The sequence below is a fragment of the Trypanosoma equiperdum genome, assembly GCF_001457755.1.
Source record: "Trypanosoma equiperdum strain OVI genome assembly, contig: ctg_233, whole genome shotgun sequence".
Taxonomy (NCBI): domain Eukaryota; phylum Euglenozoa; class Kinetoplastea; order Trypanosomatida; family Trypanosomatidae; genus Trypanosoma; species Trypanosoma equiperdum.
Window position 1 is genome coordinate 1 of NW_027124125.1, and position 22,818 is coordinate 22,818.

The 22,818-nt window shown below is 50.6% G+C and overlaps 11 protein-coding genes and 1 pseudogene across 12 annotated transcripts; all 12 read left to right on the top strand.

The window, feature by feature from the left end:
• The first annotated feature begins 383 nt into the window (after nt 1–383).
• Nucleotides 384–2,129, top strand: TEOVI_000075600:pseudogene (annotated as a pseudogene). Its single transcript has one exon. A coding segment is annotated over exon 1 (1,746 nt).
• Nucleotides 2,130–2,354: 225 nt separating this feature from the next.
• On the top strand, nt 2,355–3,887 carry TEOVI_000075700 (uncharacterized protein; the record flags this gene model as incomplete). Its single annotated transcript, XM_067224110.1, has 1 exon — nt 2,355–3,887. The coding sequence occupies one exon, from the start codon at nt 2,355–2,357 to the stop codon at nt 3,885–3,887; it is 1,533 nt and encodes a 510-aa protein (XP_067080211.1).
• Nucleotides 3,888–4,408: 521 nt separating this feature from the next.
• Nucleotides 4,409–5,989, top strand: TEOVI_000075800 (major surface protease gp63, putative; the record flags this gene model as incomplete). The annotated part of the gene is made up of 1 exon (XM_067224111.1): nt 4,409–5,989. One exon carries the CDS (start codon nt 4,409–4,411, stop codon nt 5,987–5,989), a length of 1,581 nt encoding a protein of 526 aa, XP_067080212.1.
• A 1,324-nt stretch (nt 5,990–7,313) lies between these two features.
• Nucleotides 7,314–9,272, top strand: TEOVI_000075900 (Cell division control protein 48, putative; the record flags this gene model as incomplete). The annotated part of the gene is made up of 1 exon (XM_067224112.1): nt 7,314–9,272. The coding sequence occupies one exon, from the start codon at nt 7,314–7,316 to the stop codon at nt 9,270–9,272; it is 1,959 nt and encodes a 652-aa protein (XP_067080213.1).
• Nucleotides 9,273–9,667: 395 nt separating this feature from the next.
• On the top strand, nt 9,668–10,057 carry TEOVI_000076000 (Protein of unknown function (DUF423), putative; the record flags this gene model as incomplete). Its single annotated transcript, XM_067224113.1, has 1 exon — nt 9,668–10,057. The coding sequence occupies one exon, from the start codon at nt 9,668–9,670 to the stop codon at nt 10,055–10,057; it is 390 nt and encodes a 129-aa protein (XP_067080214.1).
• A 449-nt stretch (nt 10,058–10,506) lies between these two features.
• Nucleotides 10,507–10,905, top strand: TEOVI_000076100 (uncharacterized protein; the record flags this gene model as incomplete). The annotated part of the gene is made up of 1 exon (XM_067224114.1): nt 10,507–10,905. One exon carries the CDS (start codon nt 10,507–10,509, stop codon nt 10,903–10,905), a length of 399 nt encoding a protein of 132 aa, XP_067080215.1.
• A 553-nt stretch (nt 10,906–11,458) lies between these two features.
• On the top strand, nt 11,459–13,321 carry TEOVI_000076200 (uncharacterized protein; the record flags this gene model as incomplete). Its single annotated transcript, XM_067224115.1, has 1 exon — nt 11,459–13,321. One exon carries the CDS (start codon nt 11,459–11,461, stop codon nt 13,319–13,321), a length of 1,863 nt encoding a protein of 620 aa, XP_067080216.1.
• Nucleotides 13,322–13,689: 368 nt separating this feature from the next.
• TEOVI_000076300 (ATP-dependent RNA helicase FAL1, putative) lies at nt 13,690–14,895 on the top strand (the record flags this gene model as incomplete). Its single annotated transcript, XM_067224116.1, has 1 exon — nt 13,690–14,895. The coding sequence occupies one exon, from the start codon at nt 13,690–13,692 to the stop codon at nt 14,893–14,895; it is 1,206 nt and encodes a 401-aa protein (XP_067080217.1).
• Nucleotides 14,896–15,876: 981 nt separating this feature from the next.
• TEOVI_000076400 (uncharacterized protein) lies at nt 15,877–17,598 on the top strand (the record flags this gene model as incomplete). Its single annotated transcript, XM_067224117.1, has 1 exon — nt 15,877–17,598. The coding sequence occupies one exon, from the start codon at nt 15,877–15,879 to the stop codon at nt 17,596–17,598; it is 1,722 nt and encodes a 573-aa protein (XP_067080218.1).
• Nucleotides 17,599–18,173: 575 nt separating this feature from the next.
• On the top strand, nt 18,174–19,130 carry TEOVI_000076500 (target SNARE, putative; the record flags this gene model as incomplete). Its single annotated transcript, XM_067224118.1, has 1 exon — nt 18,174–19,130. One exon carries the CDS (start codon nt 18,174–18,176, stop codon nt 19,128–19,130), a length of 957 nt encoding a protein of 318 aa, XP_067080219.1.
• A 685-nt stretch (nt 19,131–19,815) lies between these two features.
• TEOVI_000076600 (uncharacterized protein) lies at nt 19,816–20,649 on the top strand (the record flags this gene model as incomplete). Its single annotated transcript, XM_067224119.1, has 1 exon — nt 19,816–20,649. The coding sequence occupies one exon, from the start codon at nt 19,816–19,818 to the stop codon at nt 20,647–20,649; it is 834 nt and encodes a 277-aa protein (XP_067080220.1).
• Nucleotides 20,650–21,282: 633 nt separating this feature from the next.
• On the top strand, nt 21,283–22,620 carry TEOVI_000076700 (uncharacterized protein; the record flags this gene model as incomplete). The annotated part of the gene is made up of 1 exon (XM_067224120.1): nt 21,283–22,620. One exon carries the CDS (start codon nt 21,283–21,285, stop codon nt 22,618–22,620), a length of 1,338 nt encoding a protein of 445 aa, XP_067080221.1.
• Nucleotides 22,621–22,818: the final 198 nt, after the last annotated feature.

Genomic DNA, 22,818 nt, shown 5'->3' on the forward strand with positions numbered 1-22,818 from the left:
GAGCAACTGGCTAATAACTCCTTCATCTTTGTGCGGACACCTTGGTGTATCCTATACTTTCTTTGAGGCCTTCTAATCCAGGTACTTTTTACACACTGTGACGCTAATAAGTGTAGTTCTTTCTTTTGATTAATGTCTACTGCGTGCAGTGATGCGAAAAAGTCTGTACTTTATTTGTATGTTTATCTTCGGGTTTGATTTGTTTGGTTGCTGATGGCAGTGGAAGGCCTCTGCAATTATGTTTGTGTTTTTGTTTCTCTGTGTTGCTGTTTTTCTATATTTTTGGAGTTTGTTTTTTTTCTTCCTGTTTTTTTGCACTTCTTTTCTTTGCTTTCCTCTTGCAACATATTTTTTTATGTAATTGTATTTTTTTTGTGTGTGTAATGGTGGCGGATGTTGTTTTTGTTTTAGTAGTTGAAGTTTTTGTTTGTTGTTGGATTGAGAGCGACAACGGTAGTTTGCTGATGGTTTCGTTTATTTACAGCTGCGTCTCTAGTCGTCTGATGTTTGCTAGTGTGAAGAGGGCTGTTGGGCAATATTCATGTTTTCATGTGATTTGTTCCCCGCGCTTCCACAGTAACTATGTTGTGGGGGTCAACAAGGCGCCTAGTTGGATCGCGTCCCCGACAGAAAGGCGACGAAAGTTTGGTGAAGAGTGCCTTGCCGAAGGTAAAGAGCGGGATGGCGACATGGATGTAGAGCTTGTTCCCGTGGACGTGAAAAAGCTTGCTTTGCCCCTGCACCTCACGGACTCGATCCCGCAGGATATCGTCGATAATATCGTTGCGAGAGATAGAACACTTGTTTTCGCGCCAAACATGAAGATACTAGACCTGCACAGGCGGTTGTCCCGGATGAAGTATCGGATAAGCGTCCAGCCGCTTGGGAAGGTGCTGCACTTCCGATTCTTTCGGCTGTGTAAATTGTCCAGCGGTATGCCCGGAGATGTTACAGTGGAAACCTTCCGCAGCATCCAGCAGAAACTCTCCGAGTACACAAGATTTTTGGTGATGGATGAACGTTGGCCACTGGAGTTGTCATTAGAAATTACCCCCATTATTGAGCATCAACGGAAGCAAATGCTTGAATGCCAAGGGGAATGCCGCGTTTCAACGGCGGAGGATGTAATGGAGTTACTTAGTAGTGTTTTTTCCGCTGAGCTCCGCGTGGGGGCGTGGTGCGGTTTGTCTTGCACACCAGTCTTGGCGAAGATGGCGTGCGACGAGTGTCACAGGAAACACAAACTATGCCGACAGGACTATTCTCGCGGTGGGGTAGTAGGTACCGTGCGTTACGATATTAGGTCGCACAAGGAGGCAAAGGAGTTTGTGCAGAACCTTTCGTTGGGCGATATTCCTGTTGTTGGGAAGCCACAGGCGAGGCTCCTGGAAGATGTTTATGGCATTACCAAATGCGGCGGGATTGCGGATCAGGAGGTAAGACTGGGTTTCAGCCTGTCGCAGTCGACGATGGAGTTCTTCCTCTCTGTAGCGTATGGCACCGTTCGACTCCCTAGCGAGGCCACCACCACGCTTTTGCGCAAACCGCCGAGATGTAAGGCCGCCCATATACGGCGCGAGTCACAGTTTGGCCGTGTGGTATCAGACGAACAGTTTATCAACACCGTAATGTCCGTCTTCGACAACGTGTACACAGACCTTGTGGAACATGACTTCGTGACGGGACGGGTCATGATCGAGACACGCCGCACACTCCCGCGCACGCATTGGGTGGTTGAAGAGAGCGAAGACATTGCGCCCCGAACGAACGACCGCGATTTGCTGCGGGAGGTAACGATCCGCCTCGCAAGACGTTTTGCCCCACGGCGAACCGAAGAGCTGCGAGACATTTACAGCGTTGGTGTTCATTTCGGAGACGTGCGCTCGTGGTCAGAGAATGAGAGGTTGCAGAAGAAAGCTGTTGCAGTGAGCGAAGGGGGCAGCCCCACGACAGGCGGAAGGAAGGATGGCGTTATCGGTGCGGCGAACGGTGTCCCGGCGCCTACAGTGCCCAAGGGTAGCTCTTCCGCTGGGGCACGACACCAGAAAAGAAAGAGAACGGGCACCGGTCCAAAGCCGTTGAGGAAAGGCAAGATGGGGGCGGCATCGGGAATTCGCATCGTCACATAAGTGGTGTTGATGGTGGCCACTAATTGCAGATTCTTATTTGGTCGTGGGAGCACTGTTGCTTGCAAGTGGCCGGTGTACTGCGCGGGGGCAACACTTCAACATGCAGCCGGGCTGAACGGGGCGCGAAGGAAACAGCCGTCGAACCAGAGGTTCTACAAACCCGCGATGCGTTGATGATCTAAACGCTTCGTCGAGCACGTACGCTACTCAAAGGCTTTGAGTATCATGCAAAGGTCGCTGTACCTGCCATTCTTTTCTCATCCCTGCTCATTATTCATTTGCGTCCTTTCCAGGACTTCCTTTTCACCCATTTTCTGTATCCTCATCCTTCGCCTGCAGGTAGCGCTCAGATACCGCGGCATGTGGCGTCACAGCTGTATTCTTCATGGAATACCCCCTGCAGAGGGGCTGATGACAACCCCCGGAACGCTGGCGCCCACTTCATCCTCTCCGCGTTGTACGCACACTTGTGTGGTTCGTGACCAACACCGCGGCCGTGACAACCGCGATTTCGCGCTTTTATCCACGTCGGCATCTCCCGGGGGTCGGCTGCTCTCCTTGCATATCGATAGCGAGCGGGCGGAACTGCGCCAGGCGGGGATCGCAGCTGTGAGTGATTCCCTGTTGGAAACAAGGGGGGCCGCCATGCACTTGCGTCTGACTTCCTCCCGGAGTGGTGGCGTGGCGCGCGGCGCTGGGTTTGACGCTGGCGAACAAACTCGGGGGAAAGTGCCAACGCCCCTTCAAATGACACCGTGGAGCCGCGTGGATACCACTGTTTTAGTTACAGATGACTATTGTGAACCGGTACAGCGCCTCCGGCTGTACAGTGAGCATGAGGACACCGCGGTCGTAATGGCGCCGGACGCGTTGTACCAACTGCGGTTGGATCCGCTGATAAGGGAGTGCTTCTTCGATGTGGGTTGCGCGGCTGTGAACGCAACGGCGGTGGACTGTTGGGGACCGCATTGCGCGGTCGTCGGATTTTCTTCGGGTGACTTGTCCGTTGTTGACTGGCGTGACCCAGGTGGTGGTCCGCTGCTGCGGACCAGGCCGCCTCAGCCACCATTTGTTGCCCTACCGAAGTGCGGACGGCGCCTTGCAACTGCTCCACTATTTACAGGTGTGATGTCGTGTTGCTCACTGGATGATGGATTCCGAATTGTGTGCGGGTTTGGAGATTTCGCCGGAACAGTTGTGGTTGCAGACCTGCGGAAAGCCGTGACGAACTCGAGCGATAAAAGGAAGAGTGGTCGCCGTTCTTTGGGGAAGGAAGCTCAGGATGCCGTTCTTACTGGCTCCTTTTCATCACCCACTTCCTACCCAGTATGCGACATGAGGCACTGTCGTGACAGCTTTGGCACAATTGGCATGGTAGACACAGGAGGGACGGCACTCCTAACGTCAATAGGTGCACTGGAGTCGGGCGCTCTAAAGGCCCGTCGAGCACGGTGTGGGGCGGTTGCCAATGGAACCTTCGTGAGCGAACTCAAGCGTGGTGATGATGTTCCTATTAAGCATACGCGTGCCCTGCGGTGTGACGTTTCACCAAATGGATCTTTTGTAGCGAGCACGGCTGCGGGGCCTTGGTCAGCTTCACTTACAACCCTTTGTGGTAGGAGTGTTCCTCTTGGTTTCGGCTACTCTGCGGTGGAGGGGCTTGGAGAAGAGGTGTTCACGTCGATTTCATGTATGGGATCGGTCGTGGGCGCTCAGGCAATAGATGGGAGCGTCGTCCACGCCACCATTGAACCGTAATGGGAGTTATTTGAGTGCCAGAAGATTGATCACCCGGTGGGCAGTTTTTTGTGTGTGCCTTCTCTGTGAATTACTGTGGTGCAGTTGTAAAATATTTCCACCGATGTCTCTCTTCTCACGGGCGCAATATTGAGAAACTCGGTCGGATCTTTTTTTTCCTCCCTCTTACGGGACCACAATAAAAACTGAAACCAATGAAATGGGTTGCTTCAAACCCCTGCTGTTAGTTGAATTGTTGTTCGTGCTTTATGACAACTTTTCCCCCTGTGGTGTACTGCACCGCTGATGCTACAGTTTCGCCGTCACCCGCCGTTTGTCTTTTGACTGCCGGCTGTAGGCGGCCGTGTTGCAGTTGGCGAATAGCGCTTAAGGTAAGTTTTTCACAAACCCCCATCGCCCAGTGTTTTTCTTACAACCTGCTATCATTTGCCCTTTGTCTTCGCTTATGTGTTGCGATGCGCTTACGCACGCAAGTAGTGGGAATAGGACAGCTTAGAACATCTTTTACTTCACGAATTTGTATGGGTCGTAGGAGCAACTCTGTCTTCTTCCATCTTTGGCTGAGCTTTGCTTCCCTTTGCCTGGGAAACAGCGACAGTTCAGAGGGGTCACCCCCAGTTTCTAATGGGACATCGCCTGTAGTTTTGAGTGATCAGTCGGTAGCTAATATGGAAGCAAACGACTCTCAATGGAAGCCTATTCGCATCGTGGTATCGGCGAAGGACCTTGATGACTCACTGAAGTATTGCGTGGTGGCCGGCGTCCCCCGGCCCGACTTTATGGGCGGGACTTTGCGCTGCAAAACTGGCGATGTATTGACGAATGAAAAACGACTAATACTTACAGAGCACGCCCTTCCCAGTGCTATCCACTTACATGCCGAGAGACTTCTTGTTGGCATGGAAATCGACAACATCGTCGTTCCAGAGTTTGATTCACCTGCGTGTAAAAGTTTCACCGTTCCCATACATCACCGTTCTGTCGGTGTGCCGCAGGCGGATATTATTTTGTACGTGGCTTCTGGGCCTGCGCCTCACGATGGTCCCGCTTACGCAACAACATGTGCTTCGCTTCTCTCTGGGCGTCCAATCGCAGGGGCCATAAATTTCTCTCCTAGCGCAATCACTGAGTCGTACCTGTACATTCGGACCGTCGCCCACGAAATAGCCCACGTGCTTGGCTTCAATTTCGAAGCCATGAAGCAGCTCAACATGGTGGGTACAAAAAATATCCGAGGTAAGTCCTCTGTGAAGGTTGTAAAGACACCCAATGTAGTTAAGGTGGCACGTCAATATTACGGTTGCGGCAAGATCACTGGCATGGAACTGGAAGATAATGGGGATGACAGCGTACGTAACTCGCACTGGAAACGCCGCATTGCAAGAGACGATCTAATGACTGCCATCATGGGGGTTAGTCACTACAGTGAGCTAACATTGGCCTTTTTCCTTGATACGGGGTTTTATAGGGTAAATTGGGAGAAAGGGGAACGTATGCGATGGGGCCATGGGGCGGGCTGCAGTTTCATAGAGGGAAAATGCATGGAAAACAATGAAACAAACTTCCCAGACATGTTCTGTAACGACTCTGCGGAAACGCTGTCCTGCACACATGACCGACAAGCACTTGGGCGCTGCACTGTGCATTCATATGCCGTACCCATAGAGGAAAGTGTGCGATACTTCACGATGTCCTGGGTAGGAGGCAGTGACAATAATCTAATGGACTATTGCCCTGTTGTAGAACCCTATACGGATAGCTACTGCCGAGATGGTCGGCGGGAGCTGTTACCCGGTAGCCGCATAGGGGAGAGTTCACGTTGCGTTAAGGGTGAAGGACTAGTTGCCTTCACTACTCATGTTGGCGACATATGTGTGGAGATTCATTGTGGAAAGAGGAGGGGAGTTAGTATACGTTACAGTGGTGATGATAGCTGGCACGTGTGCCCAGAGGGTGGGCATGTGACACCCGATAAAACCTTTTCAGAAGGCCGCATTGTGTGCCCTAAGTGGGAAGAAGTTTGCGACGACAATGCCATGACTCTATCATGTCTAGCTGCCGTGTTCGCCATCTTCGTCAGTGCCCTTTCTTTGGTTGTATGAATCGTGTGACGTGTGGGGATCAAATATCAACCCCGTGGCTCCCGCGTCAGTCCCAACGTAGCAAGGAGGGGACGTGTTGTTTAACAAAAAGTATTCTTTTTTTTTTGCCTTTCTATCACCCCCTTCCGGAAGGTTACAGGGGTCTTTTAAAACCGTTTATATATTTTATTGCTCCCTATCACGTCGCTGGAAAATATGAACCGTGGAGTGGGACAAGTTTGTTTTGTTCCGCGGTACTCTCCCTTCCGGGAATGGTTGGGGTTACTGATTGCGCTTGTTGGCTGAAGGATGAGCGAGTGGTCATTGGGAAGGGAGGAAGGAACGAAATAGAATTCGACTAATGATAAATAATTTTAAATAGTGTCCCTCTGCAACCGTCCCTTTTCCAGCTTATTCTTTCGGTTGAGCGTGTAAGGGGGGATTGTGAACGCCCTCATGGTGTTTACAGTTTTTCTCATCCCTATGTTTCGATCTTCTTTTTGGGGGGTTTACCGCTTTCGATGCGGGGACTGAGTGTGGCAATTGCTTCGTTCCACTTGGCGGTTGGGAAATCACACCAAGTGCTCATTTTTAAACTTCCCGAGTGAGGATCTCTTGTAGCTTCGATGCCCTTCACCTTTTCATGTTTTTTTCGCCTTCCTTTAACTGTGGTGAGAAGAAACTCCCAGCATACGGACGTTTAATACAGTGCAACTAAAGGGATGAAGAGGAGGAGGATGGAGAATTGTACGGGGTGAATGATTTTTTTACAAACACAGCTGAAAGGTGAGAAAAAGAGGGAAGGTAATAAAGAAAATTGAAAACAGAACGTGTATGTGTAGCTCTCGTGGCACACGCTTGTGGCGGGGGCCTGCGTTTTTCGCTCATATACGCGCACACTCTTTGTTCTGTATTTCTTTACTTGAATCAGCAATGTGTTTTTTTTTCTCGTTTTGGCTCTTGTCCCCCCCCCCCCCAGGAGAGGGGGGACGTTGTTGAACGTTAAGGACCGACTGCAAGTCCTCGGAAGAGTGCACGGGCTCTGTTTCCATTGAGCTTCGGTGAAAAGAATCTGTTCTCAGCAACATGGTTTCACGCGCGAGCGAGCGATGTGTATTTTAACGGATAATTGGCCTACCGCTAACGCTCATTGCGTGATCCAAAGGTGGGCTAATGATAACTCTGTCTCCCTCACATCTGTATGCGCTTATGCAATAAATGGCAGATCTTAGACTTATGTACTTATTTGTTGTTTAAATGGCATCCCTTACACATTTTTTTCTCGTCTTGTCCATGGGAAACAAAAAAACATTCGCTAGCGAGCACAATAGGGAAGAGGCTTTGCATGCGCAAGGGGGGAAATGATGCATTTAACAACAGTTCTCAGGAGGGTTTGCGAGTGGTGGGGGAGGTGGGGCGAACGACCCCACCTTCAGCATTTGAGCATGCACGGGATCTGATATGCGGCATTCTCGCCAACTGGCCGTACCCATCCCAAGCAGTGTCTCTTCTGCTCTGCGGCCCTTCCGGAAACGGTAAAAGTTATCTTGTACGAGCTGCTGCTGAAAAGGTCCGCACACAAGATTTTCACCGCCATGTCATAGCAGTCATGCCTTCGTTGGCCCATTCTTTATCAAGGCGTCATGCGGATGGGAGTACGGCTTTTCGAAAAGATATCCGTAGGGCTATCCAGACAGCGGTTATGAACGAGGAACTGTCGCTTCCCAACAGCAGCGGCGGCTTAGGGGTCAGTGGTGGTACCGAGTTTGCTGTTCTCGTTGTTCTCGATCATATGGAATTGTTCTTATCAGCCACCAGCGATGCTGCGACTCCTGCTCAAGGCAGTGGACCAAAATCAGGACTAGTGGTTGATGTGGCACCACTTAACCCCTCCGTGTTGTGTGATCTCTATGATGTGCTACGCGGAAGGGAGCTATTCGATCGGGGTGAGTTGAGTGCTATGAATTTGAAGGTGGTCCTTTTCGTAACGCTCTTCAGTGGTTCGTACGATGACGTAGATCCCTTTGCCAGAGCAAAGCTATTCTGCTCCCACGTGTCGTTGAACACACCAACGGAGCGGGAACGCCTCACGTTCTTTACAGAACATGGTGACCTTCCCTACACCTTGTGCACTGCTTTGGCAGCACGTACAGGCGGCATTATTTACAGAGGACTGGTCGAAATCATTGAGCATGCGAAAAGCATCTTTTGCAATGTTGTTTCCGAGGAGGGTCGCCTATTGCTTTCCAACGAGGATGCTGACTCAGCTAGAAATGATGGAAGCAGCGACTATTCAAATGCTTCAAACGCTGTAGGGTTAGCTGTAAATGTATCACTGCATGTGATCCGAGCATTCGCGGCGAGCGATTCCGCGGCTGCAAGGGACTTTCGGCGGAGTGTTGGCTACGTGGACGTCCAGCAAACACGGTGGGACGATATCGCTGGTTTGGACAGTGCCAAATCGACGCTTAAGCGCCTCGTATTGCAGCCACTGCAGTCGAACTTGGTGTACCAGCGCTTTGGGCTTCAACCATCCACGGGGGTTCTCCTTTACGGTCCACCGGGGACGGGGAAAACGATGCTTGCGAGGGCGATAGCAACGGAACTCAATGCTTCCTTCATCTACCTCGACCTCCCCCAGCTGATCCAAGCGGAGATGGGCGAGTCCGAGCGGCGCCTTCGGGAGTTCTTCGACGCCGCGCGAGATCGAAGCCCATCCGTCATGTTTATTGATGAACTCCAGGCAGCATTCGGCGCTCGTAGTCGAACTGCATCTGTTCACGATTCGAGACTTGTCTCGCAATTTCTTAACTTGCTCGATGCGGCACGTGAGGACAGCTCTTATTTCACCCTCTTTGTAGGTGCAACAAACGTTGTACACACGTTAGATGGTGAGCTTTTACGCGCTGGTCGGCTCGACACGATGGTGGAGGTCCCACCCCTGGACGAGGAGGCGAGGCTTCGATTAGTACGCCGCGTGGTGTATGGAGAGTGGGTTGCCTGGGCTGCATATGCAGCAACGGAAGCCGCTGGCAACCTAAGATGTGGCATGGATGGTATGGAGGCGCTGACACGTCGGCTTGTTGACGGCACGGTAGGGTTCAGTGGGGCTCAGTTGCGTCAGACGTTGAACGTGTTCGCTCTGCAGTTTCTTCGACTCAGATGTGGTACAACTACTGGCAGCGGTAATGCGGCATCCACTATTACTCTGCAGGACACCGCCGCAGGCATGGATGCGTCTGAGTCTCAGAATCGTATTGAAGAGGCACTAAGGTTTGCGCTGTCGAGCGCAGTGCGTTACTAGTGGCATCCTCAGAGCTGTAACGAGAGAGCTTTAATATCTTCTTTGCGATGCACGGAAATTCACCTGCGCATCGGATTGTTGAATTCGAAAGTGTTTCGAGGATACTAACTTTTTTTTTTTGCGGTGTCTGCCGCTCTCTGCCTCTGCAGGTTGATTGAAGTGACCAGGCCATCAGCTGGCCGCGCCTTCCCACACACGCTGAAACACCACAATAACGAGTAAATACCGGAAACTGTTCATTGTATTTCATCCGTCCTTGTATAACTCTCCTTACGTTGGGGAGTTGAAATGAATTGTACCTTGTTGTCTTACCCCATTTGTCTCCAAATCAAAAGCGAAAGGGTATTGAAAAGGGCAAGAACGTAAGTCTACGCGATACATTGGAGATCACAACCATGGGAAGGATAGGGGACACTCCGATGATCATCATTGGCCTTCTCGGTTTTATGGGTGTCGCAGCTGCGGCGATTGGCGCGCACTGGCTACATCCGAACCTTCCTGAGAAAGACAGACGGGCCTGGGACTACGCAGTTCAGTTCAACCTTATCCACACTGCAGCAATGATGGCTATCTTTGCCGTTTGCAAGTCAGTTCATCCGGAAGGCAGCGCCGCTAAGTGGCTCAACCGCAGTTTCGTGTTATTGTTCGCTGGAACAGCGATCTTTTGCGGTACCGTCTATGCCATCTGCTTGGGAGTCCCTGGAAAACAAGTGGGTCCTCTGGCTCCTGTCGGCGCCATCACAATGATGTTGGGGTGGGTGTCTGTTGCAATTGCAGGTTTCTAAGGATTAAAAAATACCAACAACGCGGATGGGGGTTAGGGGAAGTTGTATACATATATGCATGGTCAAAGGACATCGCGTAAAGATGTCCACTGCAAACCAACATAAGCGGGGGTGACCTCAAGAAATCCGTAAAACGTTGTGCAGCAAGAATGCTGCGACATTTCCCCGCATGTTTTCTTTTTGCTTGTCTTTTTTTCCTGCTTAGTTGTTTGAATAATGAATTGCTAGCTGTATCGCTGCAGCGCTATGTTTAAGGATGTTCCACCATCACATTGGTGAATAAGATTTTGACATCGGTGCTTCGCTGCCGTTCTCAATGCAGGTGGGTGACGGTCAGGTGCACTCTCTCTATTTCCCTCAGTTTTTTTCCTTTGCTATCTCTGCCTCGCTGGTGGCCGCGCTGCAATAAGAAGGAACATACAAAGGGTAACAAAACCCTCGTAAGAGCAATGAGCGCACAAGGGGATCCACTTCTCCAGGGAACCTATATCCAGGATGACGTGGAGGATGTTCGTTCTACTTCGAAAGCAATTGAGCAGTTTGAAGCATGTTTGGCGAGCGGCCAACCAATTCATAGCACAAAGTTCCCCAAGAGAAATCATAAGCCAGCACCAGGGACGCCGTTATATCGTGCAGCAGCAAAAGTCGGTCAAAAACTCCACGGGGGACAAGGGCTTCAACACTCCCAGCAGCAACAACAACAATTAGTTCGGCGAAGGACACTGACAAGCGCCACGCACCGACCATCCGAAAAACAGGGGCTCTCTGAGGAGGCGTTGGAACGCCTAGAAGATATTGAAGCGGTTCACCGGCTGGGAGCTGATTCTAGTGATGACAATGACGATTGACAGAACCACGAACTTTTGCGCGGCAACGTTCCTGCAACTCTTGCCTCAAGTCGAGAGAGGAGTTGAAAAAAAAGAAAGGTGTGTGACACGTGATCTTTGGTCTTTCACGCCATGTGATGTCAGGATCACGCTACCGTGGACAGAGGGAATAGACTTGAATGGTAGTACTCAGTTTTTAGCTTTTCTCCCATTGTTCTTCGACACTTTTTTACGGCCGTCGGTAACCACTACAGTTTGAGTCGCACCTGCTGTTTCTAACATAAAGGGGAGTTTTGCCCTACTTCTCAGTGTGTGGTGTTTCAGCAAGTTGAAGAAGAAAGGGAAAGGATATCTCAGTTCTCCGGTTTGTGGGCCCTTCTAAGAATTGATGCGCTGTTGCGGTCATTGTGCCACCACACTTCCCGCTAACTGGTGGAACGTACATCATCCCCTCTATATTCCTAAAACCCCCTTTATAACCTACTCCTTCCCTTGTTTTTATTACATGCGTTACCTGCGGGAAAGTAACGGCCCCCGCCGGTTACCCACGTCGTAGGTCCTCCATGCAGAATAGATGGAAGAGGTCAGTAACGTGGTGAAGACTTACTACGAAGTGATTGGAAAGAAGGATGAGGACATCTTCGAGCTCTACCGTGACAACAGGCGGCTACAAAAACAACTAGATGAAACGTTAACCGGCGAAGAGGATCGTGAGGCCGAGCGGCGGATTCTAAAGTTGCTTGTTGCGGCGTTACAGACAGAACTGAAAGAAAAGCATCTGTTCATTCAGGAGCAGGAAAGGGAAAGGAATGCGCTGCAGAGTGCCCTCGTGCGGGCTCGTGAGGCGCTCAACATGAACTCCGAGTTGGATCACCCCGCCAATGACGTTGTAGATTCCCTCATCGCCCATTATATGATGTGCTACGAGTTGCAGACACAACTACGGGCACTCCTACAGGTCTCCATAAATAATTGTACAGCTGCGCGATTTATGCTAATGGAAAATGAGGAACGGGAACGCCGTATCATCGCAGAAACCAGTGAGTTATCGTATACCACTATAGTTTCGTCGGCTCAACACACGCAGGCCGCTATTATACAACGGGACCTGCTGCGGTTAGAATACGAGGATGTAGAGCGGGAGCACCGTCAGAAGGAGGAGCTCGTTCGGAAGCAGCACTTGGTGGAGCATCATCGACAGGAAAGGCTTTTGGAAATGTGGCAGGAGAAGGCAAACACGGCCGTTGACAGTCTCATGTTGCACCAGACTCTGACGGTTCATGAAAGGAAAGAGAAGGAGCTGTTGATGGAGGGCGCAAGCGCTCGTCTCGATTTGATGGCGGAACAGAGTGCCGATTTACTTCGAATTTTGGCGTTTATCTTCAGGTCATTTCGGCGTTTTGATGAGCAGCTGCAGGAGGCCCACGGGAGGGCGGCTGAAGCACAAAAGAAGAGGGAGAAGATGCAAATTAGTCTTTCCCAGGCGCGAGCCTGCGTCCGTGTATTGCAACACCCGGAAAGGACGGAAGTTAATACCCGTGCATTAGATAAAAGTGATTTTAGGGATAGGACGGATGAAGGCAACCCTCATCCGCTGTCACTGCTTTCGATCGATCGGCAGGGGGAATGTGCCGACCTGCATGCGTTGCGAGAGGAACACGCGGCACTCAAAACAGAATGGCAGAAGTACGTCGAGCGGGAACGTATGATGCGACAGCAGCTGGTTTTAGCAACAAACCGCCACAGGGTGGAGAGGGACGACCTGGAGGCCAAAGCTGCAGAAGAACAACGTCGGCATGCAGTCCTCACCGTGGAGGTGAAGCGCACGAAAAAAGACATGAGGCAACGTACGAAGGAAGTGCGCCAGCTGCAGCAGCAGCTGCAAGATGTGCGAATGGAACTGGAACGTAGTGTGGACCGTTGCCGCGATCTGGAGGGCCTTAACGATACCTTAAAAGAGAAGAATACTGTACTTCAAGACCGCGTGGAGACACAGCAAAAAGAACATGCCTTACGTGAAGAGCAGCTACAAGATCAAGTACGCACGAAGGAGACGTGGTGGGATGAAAAGAACCGCACGTATCAGGAGCACATCGCGTCCCTCCAGCAGCAACTCCGTGATGACAAAGACGGGTTTTTGAAGGAATTGAAAGAATGGACTGTTGTTCTTGACGATGCGCAAAGGAAGATTGCAGCAGCGGAGGGTGAGCGTGACAAGGAGAGGGCGCTGCGCTGTATGATGGAAGAACAGCACAGGGACGAGATTCGGCTGATTAAAAATGTCACGAACAACGAAAAAATGAAGTTGACGCGAGCGCTGCAAAAGAAAATTGGCAAACTCGAGATGGCTTGCAGGCGCAGCGCCGACGTCATTGCAGAACTACGTGAGGCGCTGCACCGAAGCAAAGGCGCTGCCGTAGATGATATAATGTTGTGAATGTTGTATAGCTGTCCCAAGCTACCTCTTTTTTTTCTACATATCACTGTACAGTCACATGCTACTCAACCCACGCTGTGAAGGGCGATGGGGCCGTCCTTTGTAATGTGTTAATTGTGTATTGCCAGTTTAGCACGGTGTTTGCACATGAGTTACCTTGGACCACCATTTTCCTTCTTCAATGATCTATTCCTTTTCCACTTTTTCCCCCGCTGTCTTTTCTCCCCGCTCTCCTTCTGCATTGCCTGACACCTGAAAATAAGTGGTATTACCCACAGGAAGTTGACAGAGGCCTGCGGACAACAGAGCGCAGCAACTTACGAAAAAAAATAATATATAACACACTAGTCGGGCGGCGCAGGAAAGCAATGACAGCAACCGCAAGGAGTGACGAGGAGGAGCGGGCGGGTCTTCATGAGGAGACGGATATGCAGGCAAATGTTCCAACCATACCCACTTTCGAAGCTATGGGGTTAAAAAAAGATCTGCTTCACGGTATGTATGGCTACGGTTACAAGAAACCTACCGCCATCCAGAAGCGCTTCGTTGCGCCGTTCCTACAGTCGCGGGATCTGGTAGCACAGGCATCGTCAGGCTCGGGAAAGACTTCAGCATTCTGTATTTGTCTTTTGCAGGCAAGTGAACCCACATTACGTGAGACACAGGGACTTGTTCTGAGCCCCACAAGGGAGCTGGCACTACAAACTCAGGACTTGTGCAATAACATAGGCCATTACATGGGCATCTCTGCTTATGCCGCCATTGGGGGGAAAAGCATAGAAGATGATCTCCGGCGCTTAGAGAGTGGCGTGCAGATCGTGTCTGGTACCCCCGGCCGCGTGTTTGATATGATTAAGCGCCGTCATCTGCGTGTTAATCATCTCAAAACACTTGTTTTGGATGAGGCGGACGAAATGCTTGGAAAGGGGTTTAAAGCACAGATACACGATATTTACCGTATGATTCCGCCACTTCAAGTAGTACTTGTATCTGCTACCTTGCCGGTGGATGTGCTGGATATGACGGAGAAGTTCATGACAGAACCAGTGCGCATTCTTGTGAAGCGCGACGAGATCACTGTAGATTCCATTATGCAGTACTTCGTTTCCGTGGATGAAGAAAAGAATAAATTTGATACATTATGTGATTTGTACGATACTCTGACCATTGCTCATGCCGTGATATTCTGCAATACCCGCAAGAAAGTAGAGCAACTCGCGAAGAAAATGACCAAGGAGAAATTCACCGTTAGTTTCATGCATGGAGATATGCCCCAGGCGGAGCGGGATGAGATTATGCGAAACTTCCGCGAGGGCAAAAGTCGTGTGTTGATTTCAACGGACTTGTGGTCACGCGGTATTGATGTCGAGCAGATATCGCTGGTACTCAACTACGACTTGCCCTTCTCCCGTGAACAGTACATCCATCGTATTGGTCGCACGGGGCGAATGGGGCGGAAGGGGCTGGCAATTAGTTTCGTGAAGCACGATGAACTGAGGCTGTTGCGTGACATTGAGCAGTTCTACGCCACACAAATTGAAGAACTACCAGCAAACGTCGGTGAACAGTTCTAACTGTGGGGGAAGCCAGGAAGTGGTCAAATAGCCTAGTGGAAGTGAGGTACTCGTGGATCGTGTGGTTCAGATACTGTGACATGGAGGATGGATGCGCGACTTTACATAAAAAACTTTTAGGGAGAAAGAAATCTGTGGGTGGACAAAGAACGGTGTCGCTTAAAGGAAATGAAAAAGAAGAATACGTGATGAGGAGGAAAGGGGCGAAAAAGCAAATAAGCAACAGTAAAACAATAATGATTGTCGGAATTACAATCGTAGTTGGGGCATCCATACCCTGTGCGAAGGCAGAGACTAAGCTCCCGCTCCCCTCTATCTCCTGTTGCCTTTCGCCCTCATTCAGGTGCAGCTCAAAGGCTACGGTGAAAGTGTAGCATGACTATGCTCCCTTGCTAAAGGGGTTCAACACTTGAGAGGAGGGGGCAAAGTAGTTTGTGCAAAGCATGTTGACAACCACGGTCGCAGTCTTCGATATGGTGATCTTTTACTTTTTTTTTCCTGGGTTTCTCCAAGCGCATGCAGGTTAGCAAGAATCATTTAGGTTATGCGTGAACTGCCATTTTCCATCTCTCGATTTTTGGGCCAACAGCTGTCGACAGCGGAGTGGTTACAGTGCAGATGCACATGCACGGAGTACTGTACAGTTTGCGATACGAAACTTTATGACGAGTGAATCAAAGAGCCATGAACAACTCTGACGAGGAGGAGCCACAACTCAAAAGAGGGGGGAGTATCTGGCGTTGCATTCCCCACAAAATCAAGCGGCGTGGTCTTACTCATTTGATACTACAGTTCAGGTGTCATGCGTTGGTGCTGATTTGCTGCGGTTGAGTCAAGGAACAGAAGAAGTGGTGAGGAGTGACATGCTCACTTTTCTTTGCCGTCGATTCGTATCTCTCACTGCAGGCTCCCACACTACGTCTCGCAGTGTACTTTCCTTCGTTCGAATCTCCTTTCACAGCATAGGAAGGTGCATATATCATGGCGCTTTTATCACTGGACGTGATTGTGCGACTTCGAAGTCGCCACGAGGAGGGAGGAGACTATGGATCACCAGTCACGCAAGAGAAGTTACGAGCGATTGAATTTGTTGTTAGAAACATGAAGTCAACGGCACCATGGCCTCCACCAGCTGCAAGCGATGGAAAGCCACTTGCCATGCCGAGCGAAGAGGCGTATGGAGCGTTGGCCCCATCCGTGTTCTATTACGCACCCCTAGGTGGCCGTTTTTCAAAGGAGTTTCGGGAGGCGCTTCGGCGCGGAATAACTCGTCTGCTCACCGAATTAGTCTTACGACAACTGGTTAACATGAGGCAGGAGAAAATTACTGGGGCCCGCTCCAGCGGCAATACATCCGGCATAGAATCGTTCGTCTCCTTCCGTGGGGGCTGCCACAATAGGGAGGTGGCTTATGTGCACTGGTCACCTGGGTTGTTGAGCCTCCTTCTCTCCGCAGTGGATACAAGTGAGTTGCGTTTTGATGCGTCCCTACCACTTGGTTCGACACTGGTTCCGTTCACTAGAGAAATGAAAGCGCCAACTGTGCAGCAGTCAACGGGCACGGAACTACTTGGTAGCCACGGTCTCCATGGGAGTATAAATTACAAGAGCGGTGGCAATGATCACGTTCACAAGTACGAGAACTTAGTCTGTCAATTGCACGCAGAAATGCAGAGAATGGAGGTCATCCAGCAGAGCTTACACGATGAGCGGACGGCGGACCGTCTTGCGGATTTTCTTTACCATTTCCATTTGAAACCAGCGGAGCAGATGCGAGAGGCTGGTGGTGATGCGCTGAAGCTGCAGCGGTATCGGGATGCGCTGGATTGCTACTGCAAGGCCCTATCCACTGTGCAAAAGGGATTGCTTGTCCCATACCGCCACGCCTTGCGACCCCCGCCATCACTGGAAGATCGCGTGGAGGGGACGATGGAGGAGGATATACTCGATGAAGCGACAGCATTTGCACTTGTAGCCAGCTCACCTTCCGCGAAAAGAGAGAGAACATTTTTGGCACCTGCAAACAGATACTTCAACACCCTTCTTCAACTTGATATCCTCGAGGCCACGGATGGGGAAGGCAAAGAGATCTGCGGCATGCGTAGTGATTCCTTGCTCTTCGGATGTCGTGCTGTCCTTCCGCGTGCGCGTCCTCTGTTCCATGTGTGGTACATGCTACACCGCCATGCAGTCGTAGCCGTTGCAAACGCGGCGCACACTCTTCTGTTATTGCAAGCAGCGCAAACCCCATCTTTCAATTCCGTGATGCCTGAGTCCGAGACATGCGTCACTGAACTGTCATCTAAGGAACTAAGGCACAGACAGGCGCGAGCGGGGCGATGGTGTGGACGGGCACTAGGTATGCTTCAGTGTATCAATGTGTGGCTGGGTGATTGCTTTAAAAATCCAGCTGCAGAAGGCGCAGCCCCGACAAGAGAGTGGATATGGGTTCAATCAATGAGGTTCAAAATTTTACTTCGTCGGGCAAGGCTAATGCAGCTTGTGGGGACGTTCGAGGAATGGAATCGTGCAGTTGAAGCAACGGATGAGCAACTACGCGTCCTCCAAGCCCAGTCAGATTTGTCATGCTGTGCCTCCGAAGTTCAAGGAATTTTAGACGATGTTCGTGAGCGTCTTGAGCAAGAGAGGTCTCTTCTGCAACGTAACCACGACAGAGGGAGTGGGTTGGTGTTGCGGTTATGAAAAGGCAGCCCTCAGTCGCATCATCTTTGCCGTATTTGCCTTCCCTACTCCAGAGTGTGTGCCCCCTATCGTTTCTCCCAATTCGGTTTCAATATCTTCATTTCGTTTTCGAGAGACGCGATGGCTTTTTCTCTCCCTTGATTTCGTCTTTTGCCTGCCGCCGTAACCAACTCGTATTCGGGCGGTCGAGTGGGGGTTAGACCGAAGTATAGGCAAACCAGCCTACTGAATGCAGTAACGTAAAACGAAGGTGTTCGAGTAGACGTGGTCCACCAAGCACGCAGTGGGAAAACAACCAAGAAGGTAGAAGGGGAGGGAAAAGGGCAGTCGTGCGTCGAACGCATACAAAAGGGCCATAGCCTGCCTTGGTATGGCACCACACACACACACACACACACCAGTCGTGCAGACGTGTTCCATTACAGTGCTTGAAACCAAATGTGGTTATTCACCACTTGCTCTCCACTTACTTACTAGCACTAGATTGTCATTTCTGTCACCCCGCTTCTTTCGTGGAGGGGGACCACACAAATATTTAGCGATAATCAAATAGTCCCTCAGTTCTGCAGCAGGCAATGGACCGCTTGCTTCAGTTCCACAGCCAATCCGGAGTGGGTTTCATGAGGGGCTCACCACCGCCAGGTTCATCCGGAGGCCTGTCACGGTTAACTGCCGTGGTGCCCGTCGCTGCACCCGGTTCGGTGGAGGCGGAAACGGTGACAACTCTAGAGACGTTCTTTGAGGTGGTTGCTACGGTGACTGAGTCTATCGACCGAGTAAATGTGTTAATGTGCGAAATGTCTAAGAAGCACGAACAAGCCATGGACACAGTGAACGTGGCAAAGTGTGACGCGATTAGAAAGGAAGTTGGCGATTTGGATGACGAAATTAACAATACAATCCAGAAGGCGTGTAAGGGGGTCGAGGATATGGAAAACCTAACGAAGAAACTCAAAGAAACTCCGGAGATGGAGGGACGGTTTGCGGGAGTTATTCGTTTAGAGGAGAACCAACGGCGGTTCGTGCTCCAGAAACTCTCGGAGACAATGGAAGGCCTGCAAAAGCGCCAGCTGGTGGCGGAGAAAAACTACCTCTCGCAGACGGAGCGGCGGATAAAAATTGCCTACAGCAATCCAGACGGAGGCGAGATGGACGACGAAACAGCCCACCAACTGGCCATGCAGGTGATGGAAAAGGGTGCAACAACAGCCATTTTCCAGCAGAGCAAAGAAGTTCTGGCTCAAATGCTTGAAACTAGGAGCGACATCTACCGCATTGAAATGTCTATGCGGTCCCTAAACCGAGTCTTCAGCGACCTGGCAATCCTTGTAGAGGAGCAGGGAGACCTCATGAATGTGATTATCAGAAACATTGACTCGACAAACTTGTACATGGAGAAAGCCCACAGGGAGCTACAACAGGCACGTGCTTACCAAAGGGCGAGTCGAAGCAAACTGATGTGTCTTCTGATGATTGGGGTTATAATCATTGCTCTTTTTGTTGCCGCTGGTTTGCTAGGGTCGTTATTGTAAAGTAGCAGCAACCCACATGTACACACGAATATGTATGCACATGTGTGCATCTTCAGCCGTTGTGCGGTGATTGATTTGATTTCGTTTTGTTTTTTGCTTTTGCTCAATCATTTGCCCTCTACAGGATGCGAACACAAAGCGAGCATCCCCCAGGTGCTCAGAGGGACTAGTACACAGTTGACAGTCCTGAGAGTAACTGTGGTTATTTTGGCACGCAGCGGCACTTAATCTACACCGTTACTCTCCTACCGACAGCGTTGTTTCCTTCCGTCTCGTTTCCATTACATCACATGCAGGCAGCTTGATGCAAAGAAGATGATCTGCACCGCCCATGCACTGGGGACGTGAGTAAGAAAATATATCGTGGGGTATGAGTAGGTACTTTTATTCCCTGCGTGGCCTTGTTTGCTTGTGAAACGGTTGTGGTGAATAAGGATCATGCCACAACGCTGTGTTATAAACGGTGTGGTGTAGTGCTAGAGCTTACCTTGCAGTGGTGGGAAAACTGTAGAGTGATTGGGGAGTGATTTATGTGCTGTCAGGTACAATGACGCCGGTCGCGGCGTCCTTGAAGCCTGAAGCAACGCCGTTCCTGTTGTTGGTACCGGCGGAAGTCGTCACCTCTCAGTTTCTCCACTTTGGTTCTTCATAATCACATCTACGTATGCTCAAGTGCTACTAACTCATGATAAATCAAACAGGCTTCGCAAGCGCCTTAGCCTCGCGCACAGCGTTGCGGCACTCCGCGTTACGCATGCTCCCGGTTCGTCGCGATTGTTTTACCCTTTTCTCCTGCCGCCGCTGCTTCAGTTTTTCGCGGGCACGAGCACCGCGTGTGAACTTAGAGGAGGTTCGCTTCGACAAACAATCCGCACGGTACGCCGGTACGGTATTTGGAGTGCCTACCGACGCGGTGGTTTTCTACGCGAAAGTTGGAGCCGCTGTGGTCGGGGTTTTAATAGTGTTCTGTATTTTTGTCAAAGGCTACGGTATACTTGCTCGTCTCAACCTTGGTACTGTTGCGCGGTTGGGGTTCACGTCTGGGTTTCTTTCCTGTATGGTGCTGAATGCAGTTTTCATTGGAATAGCTAGACGGTTTCGCATCAGCCCAAACGCTGTGTACAATCAGTCCATCGCCATCGTCATGCAAAATGAGAAGGTCGTTCAGCATCTCGGCCCCCATCCACGAACAGGAGATTTTAAGGCGTACTGTCAAACCGGTGGCTTCCGATTGCCGCTAATCCGGCGCATTCGTAGCGGCTCGTATGAGCTGTCAGACCTCCTTGGATTGAAGCCACAGAAGTTGCAAATGATGTTTGTTCTTCGAAACCAAGCAAATGGCGGTGAGGGTTTTGTTACATGTGAAGTGCGGCGGGAGACAACGGGCTTTCTAAGCTCAGCGAACACGTTCAGGTCACTCGCAGTGACGTTAACGGACCCGTCGCGCTCATCAGCGCGAACGATCGTATTAATTGGAAAGCCTGAGGACGTTGTGTATCGTGGGTTAATGAACCTGTAGAGGCGGGGAACAGTTCGTTTATGGTGCGTGTGACTGTGCACCGCATTCGTGTACGTTAAAGGCGGAAGCAATTTTACCGGAGGTGGGAACAGAATCTGCTGTCGAGATGAGATCATCGAACGGGAGAGAGCATCAAAAAAATGTTTGACAACTTTATTTCCCAGCTTATGAGAAACACTTGTTTGATTATGAGGTGTGTAACGCTTTTGTTTCCACTTTGCCTGTATTTTCAATCCTGCTGTGCAACATTCGACGTGCACGACCGTAGAGGCACAGAGTAAGGGAGAAAGGATCTAGGGAGGGGAAGATAGGGCGCCCCCTCCCGTGCTTACATCGTGTGCGTTAAAACCAGCCACCGAGGTGGCAAAGGACCGCCTAACGGCAATTATTACATGATTCGATTGTTACGGCGGTCACGTTTGGCATTGTCATCTTGAATGTAGTGTGTTCCATGTAGTTCCTCGTGCGCTACCGCACGGATGCAAACACACGAGTATCCGCATGGATGTGCTCTTCCCTTCATGTGTTGGCATCGCCGTGCAGCATGCACCGCATGCAGGACACTTTTTCTCTTTCACCTTTGCTTTGCCACTGATAGTTATAGACCCGTTCCCCAGTGCAGGGTCCCACTGCATGATAAAACGAAGACAACACACAGATGTGTGCTACTACTCCCATGATCGGACAGGCATGAATAGGCTTCATCCACTGCAGCTTCTGTTGGCTTACGAGGAGACTCGCTGTCCGTACGACCTGCCGGGGGAAAAGGAAAGAAGACGCCTTGTTGGTTATCCTTCATGGACGGAGGCGGCACTCACTGCCTGGTCGCGCCAATCAGTCAAATACAGCGTGGCTGGGGAGGTAGAAAAGAGATGTGAGGGGAGCAAATCACCGGTGTTGTTGATGGATGGGGGAACGGGGCAACCGGAGCCTGTGGCCAAAGGTGCAGTGAATACACCTACGAGCGGGGAAGCTGAAAAGGCAATAAGGATTACTGAAGCGCCCCTATTGGTGAGGCTGGTGGCACGCGAAGTTGTGGCGGCATCCCGCCTTATTGACGACTCGGCGACAAGTGAGGACGCAATGGGTAGCCAAGTTGATGGTGTGTTTACTTCTCATTGCAAACCGGTACGCTCAACTGAGTCTCATGCGCTTGAAAATCGAAGTGCCAACCCTGCACGGGAGTTGCTCAGAGTGAAACAACCGGCGACACGAGACATTGGGGTTGGCAGTGACATATGTGATCCCGGTAAAGGCCCTGCTGAGGAACGGGAAAGTTCCGGTCAAACGCGGCAAAGTGCCGTAGAGGACATCATGGTGGCACAAGGGAATCAAGTGGGTGATCTTCTTTCAAACACCGTGGAACGTCTCTACGCAAAGCTACAGGGGACCGCGCTAAAGGTCGTTGCCATTGATGACCTAAATCGACAATTAACCGAGAAGTTTGAATCCTTAAAACCGAGGGACCATGTGGAGGATAAGACTGAACTCAGCATATATCTGTATTCTCTTCGTCGTCAGGTAGAAAACCTGAAAAGGGAATGGGATGTCCATAAAACTGCGCTGGAGGCATCGGAGCAGCGGCTACGAGGAAACAAAACGGATCCTTCAGAGCGGACGGTTCGGGTGCAAATTGTGAAAGACTACGAAACGCCCCCGGTTCCTTACAAAAAGGGACCGTTCAGGCCGCTTGTTATACCAGCAGTCGGAAAGGAAGGGGAAAAGAAGAGCTCAGCCTCATATTCAGATAACTCTGAGTGGACCAGTGAGTCTTCAAGCTCGGTGCCCGCCTCGTCGCGCAGTGTTGTGTCGTCTTCTTCGTACACATCGACTTCCTCTCAACCAACGCCGACGTCTTCGTCTACAGACCACTCTTCCTCGTTTTCCACACTGAATTCGTCACCTTCTCGGCGAACGTCTTCGGTTAGCTTCTCATCGGAAGAAATCGACTCTGGAAGTACTCTTAGTTAGTTGCCATGAGATTTCCCCGCGATGGAAGCAATATAGACGTATCCGGATAGAATCAAACATAGAACACTAGAAACACCTCAGTTTTGTAGGTGTGCCGCTATTTCCACCGTATTTTTTTTGTTGGTTGTTTGATCATTTAGTTTGGCTAGTACAAGCTGCTACACCCTGCCGCAAAGGAATGGGGTAAGTGACATGTTC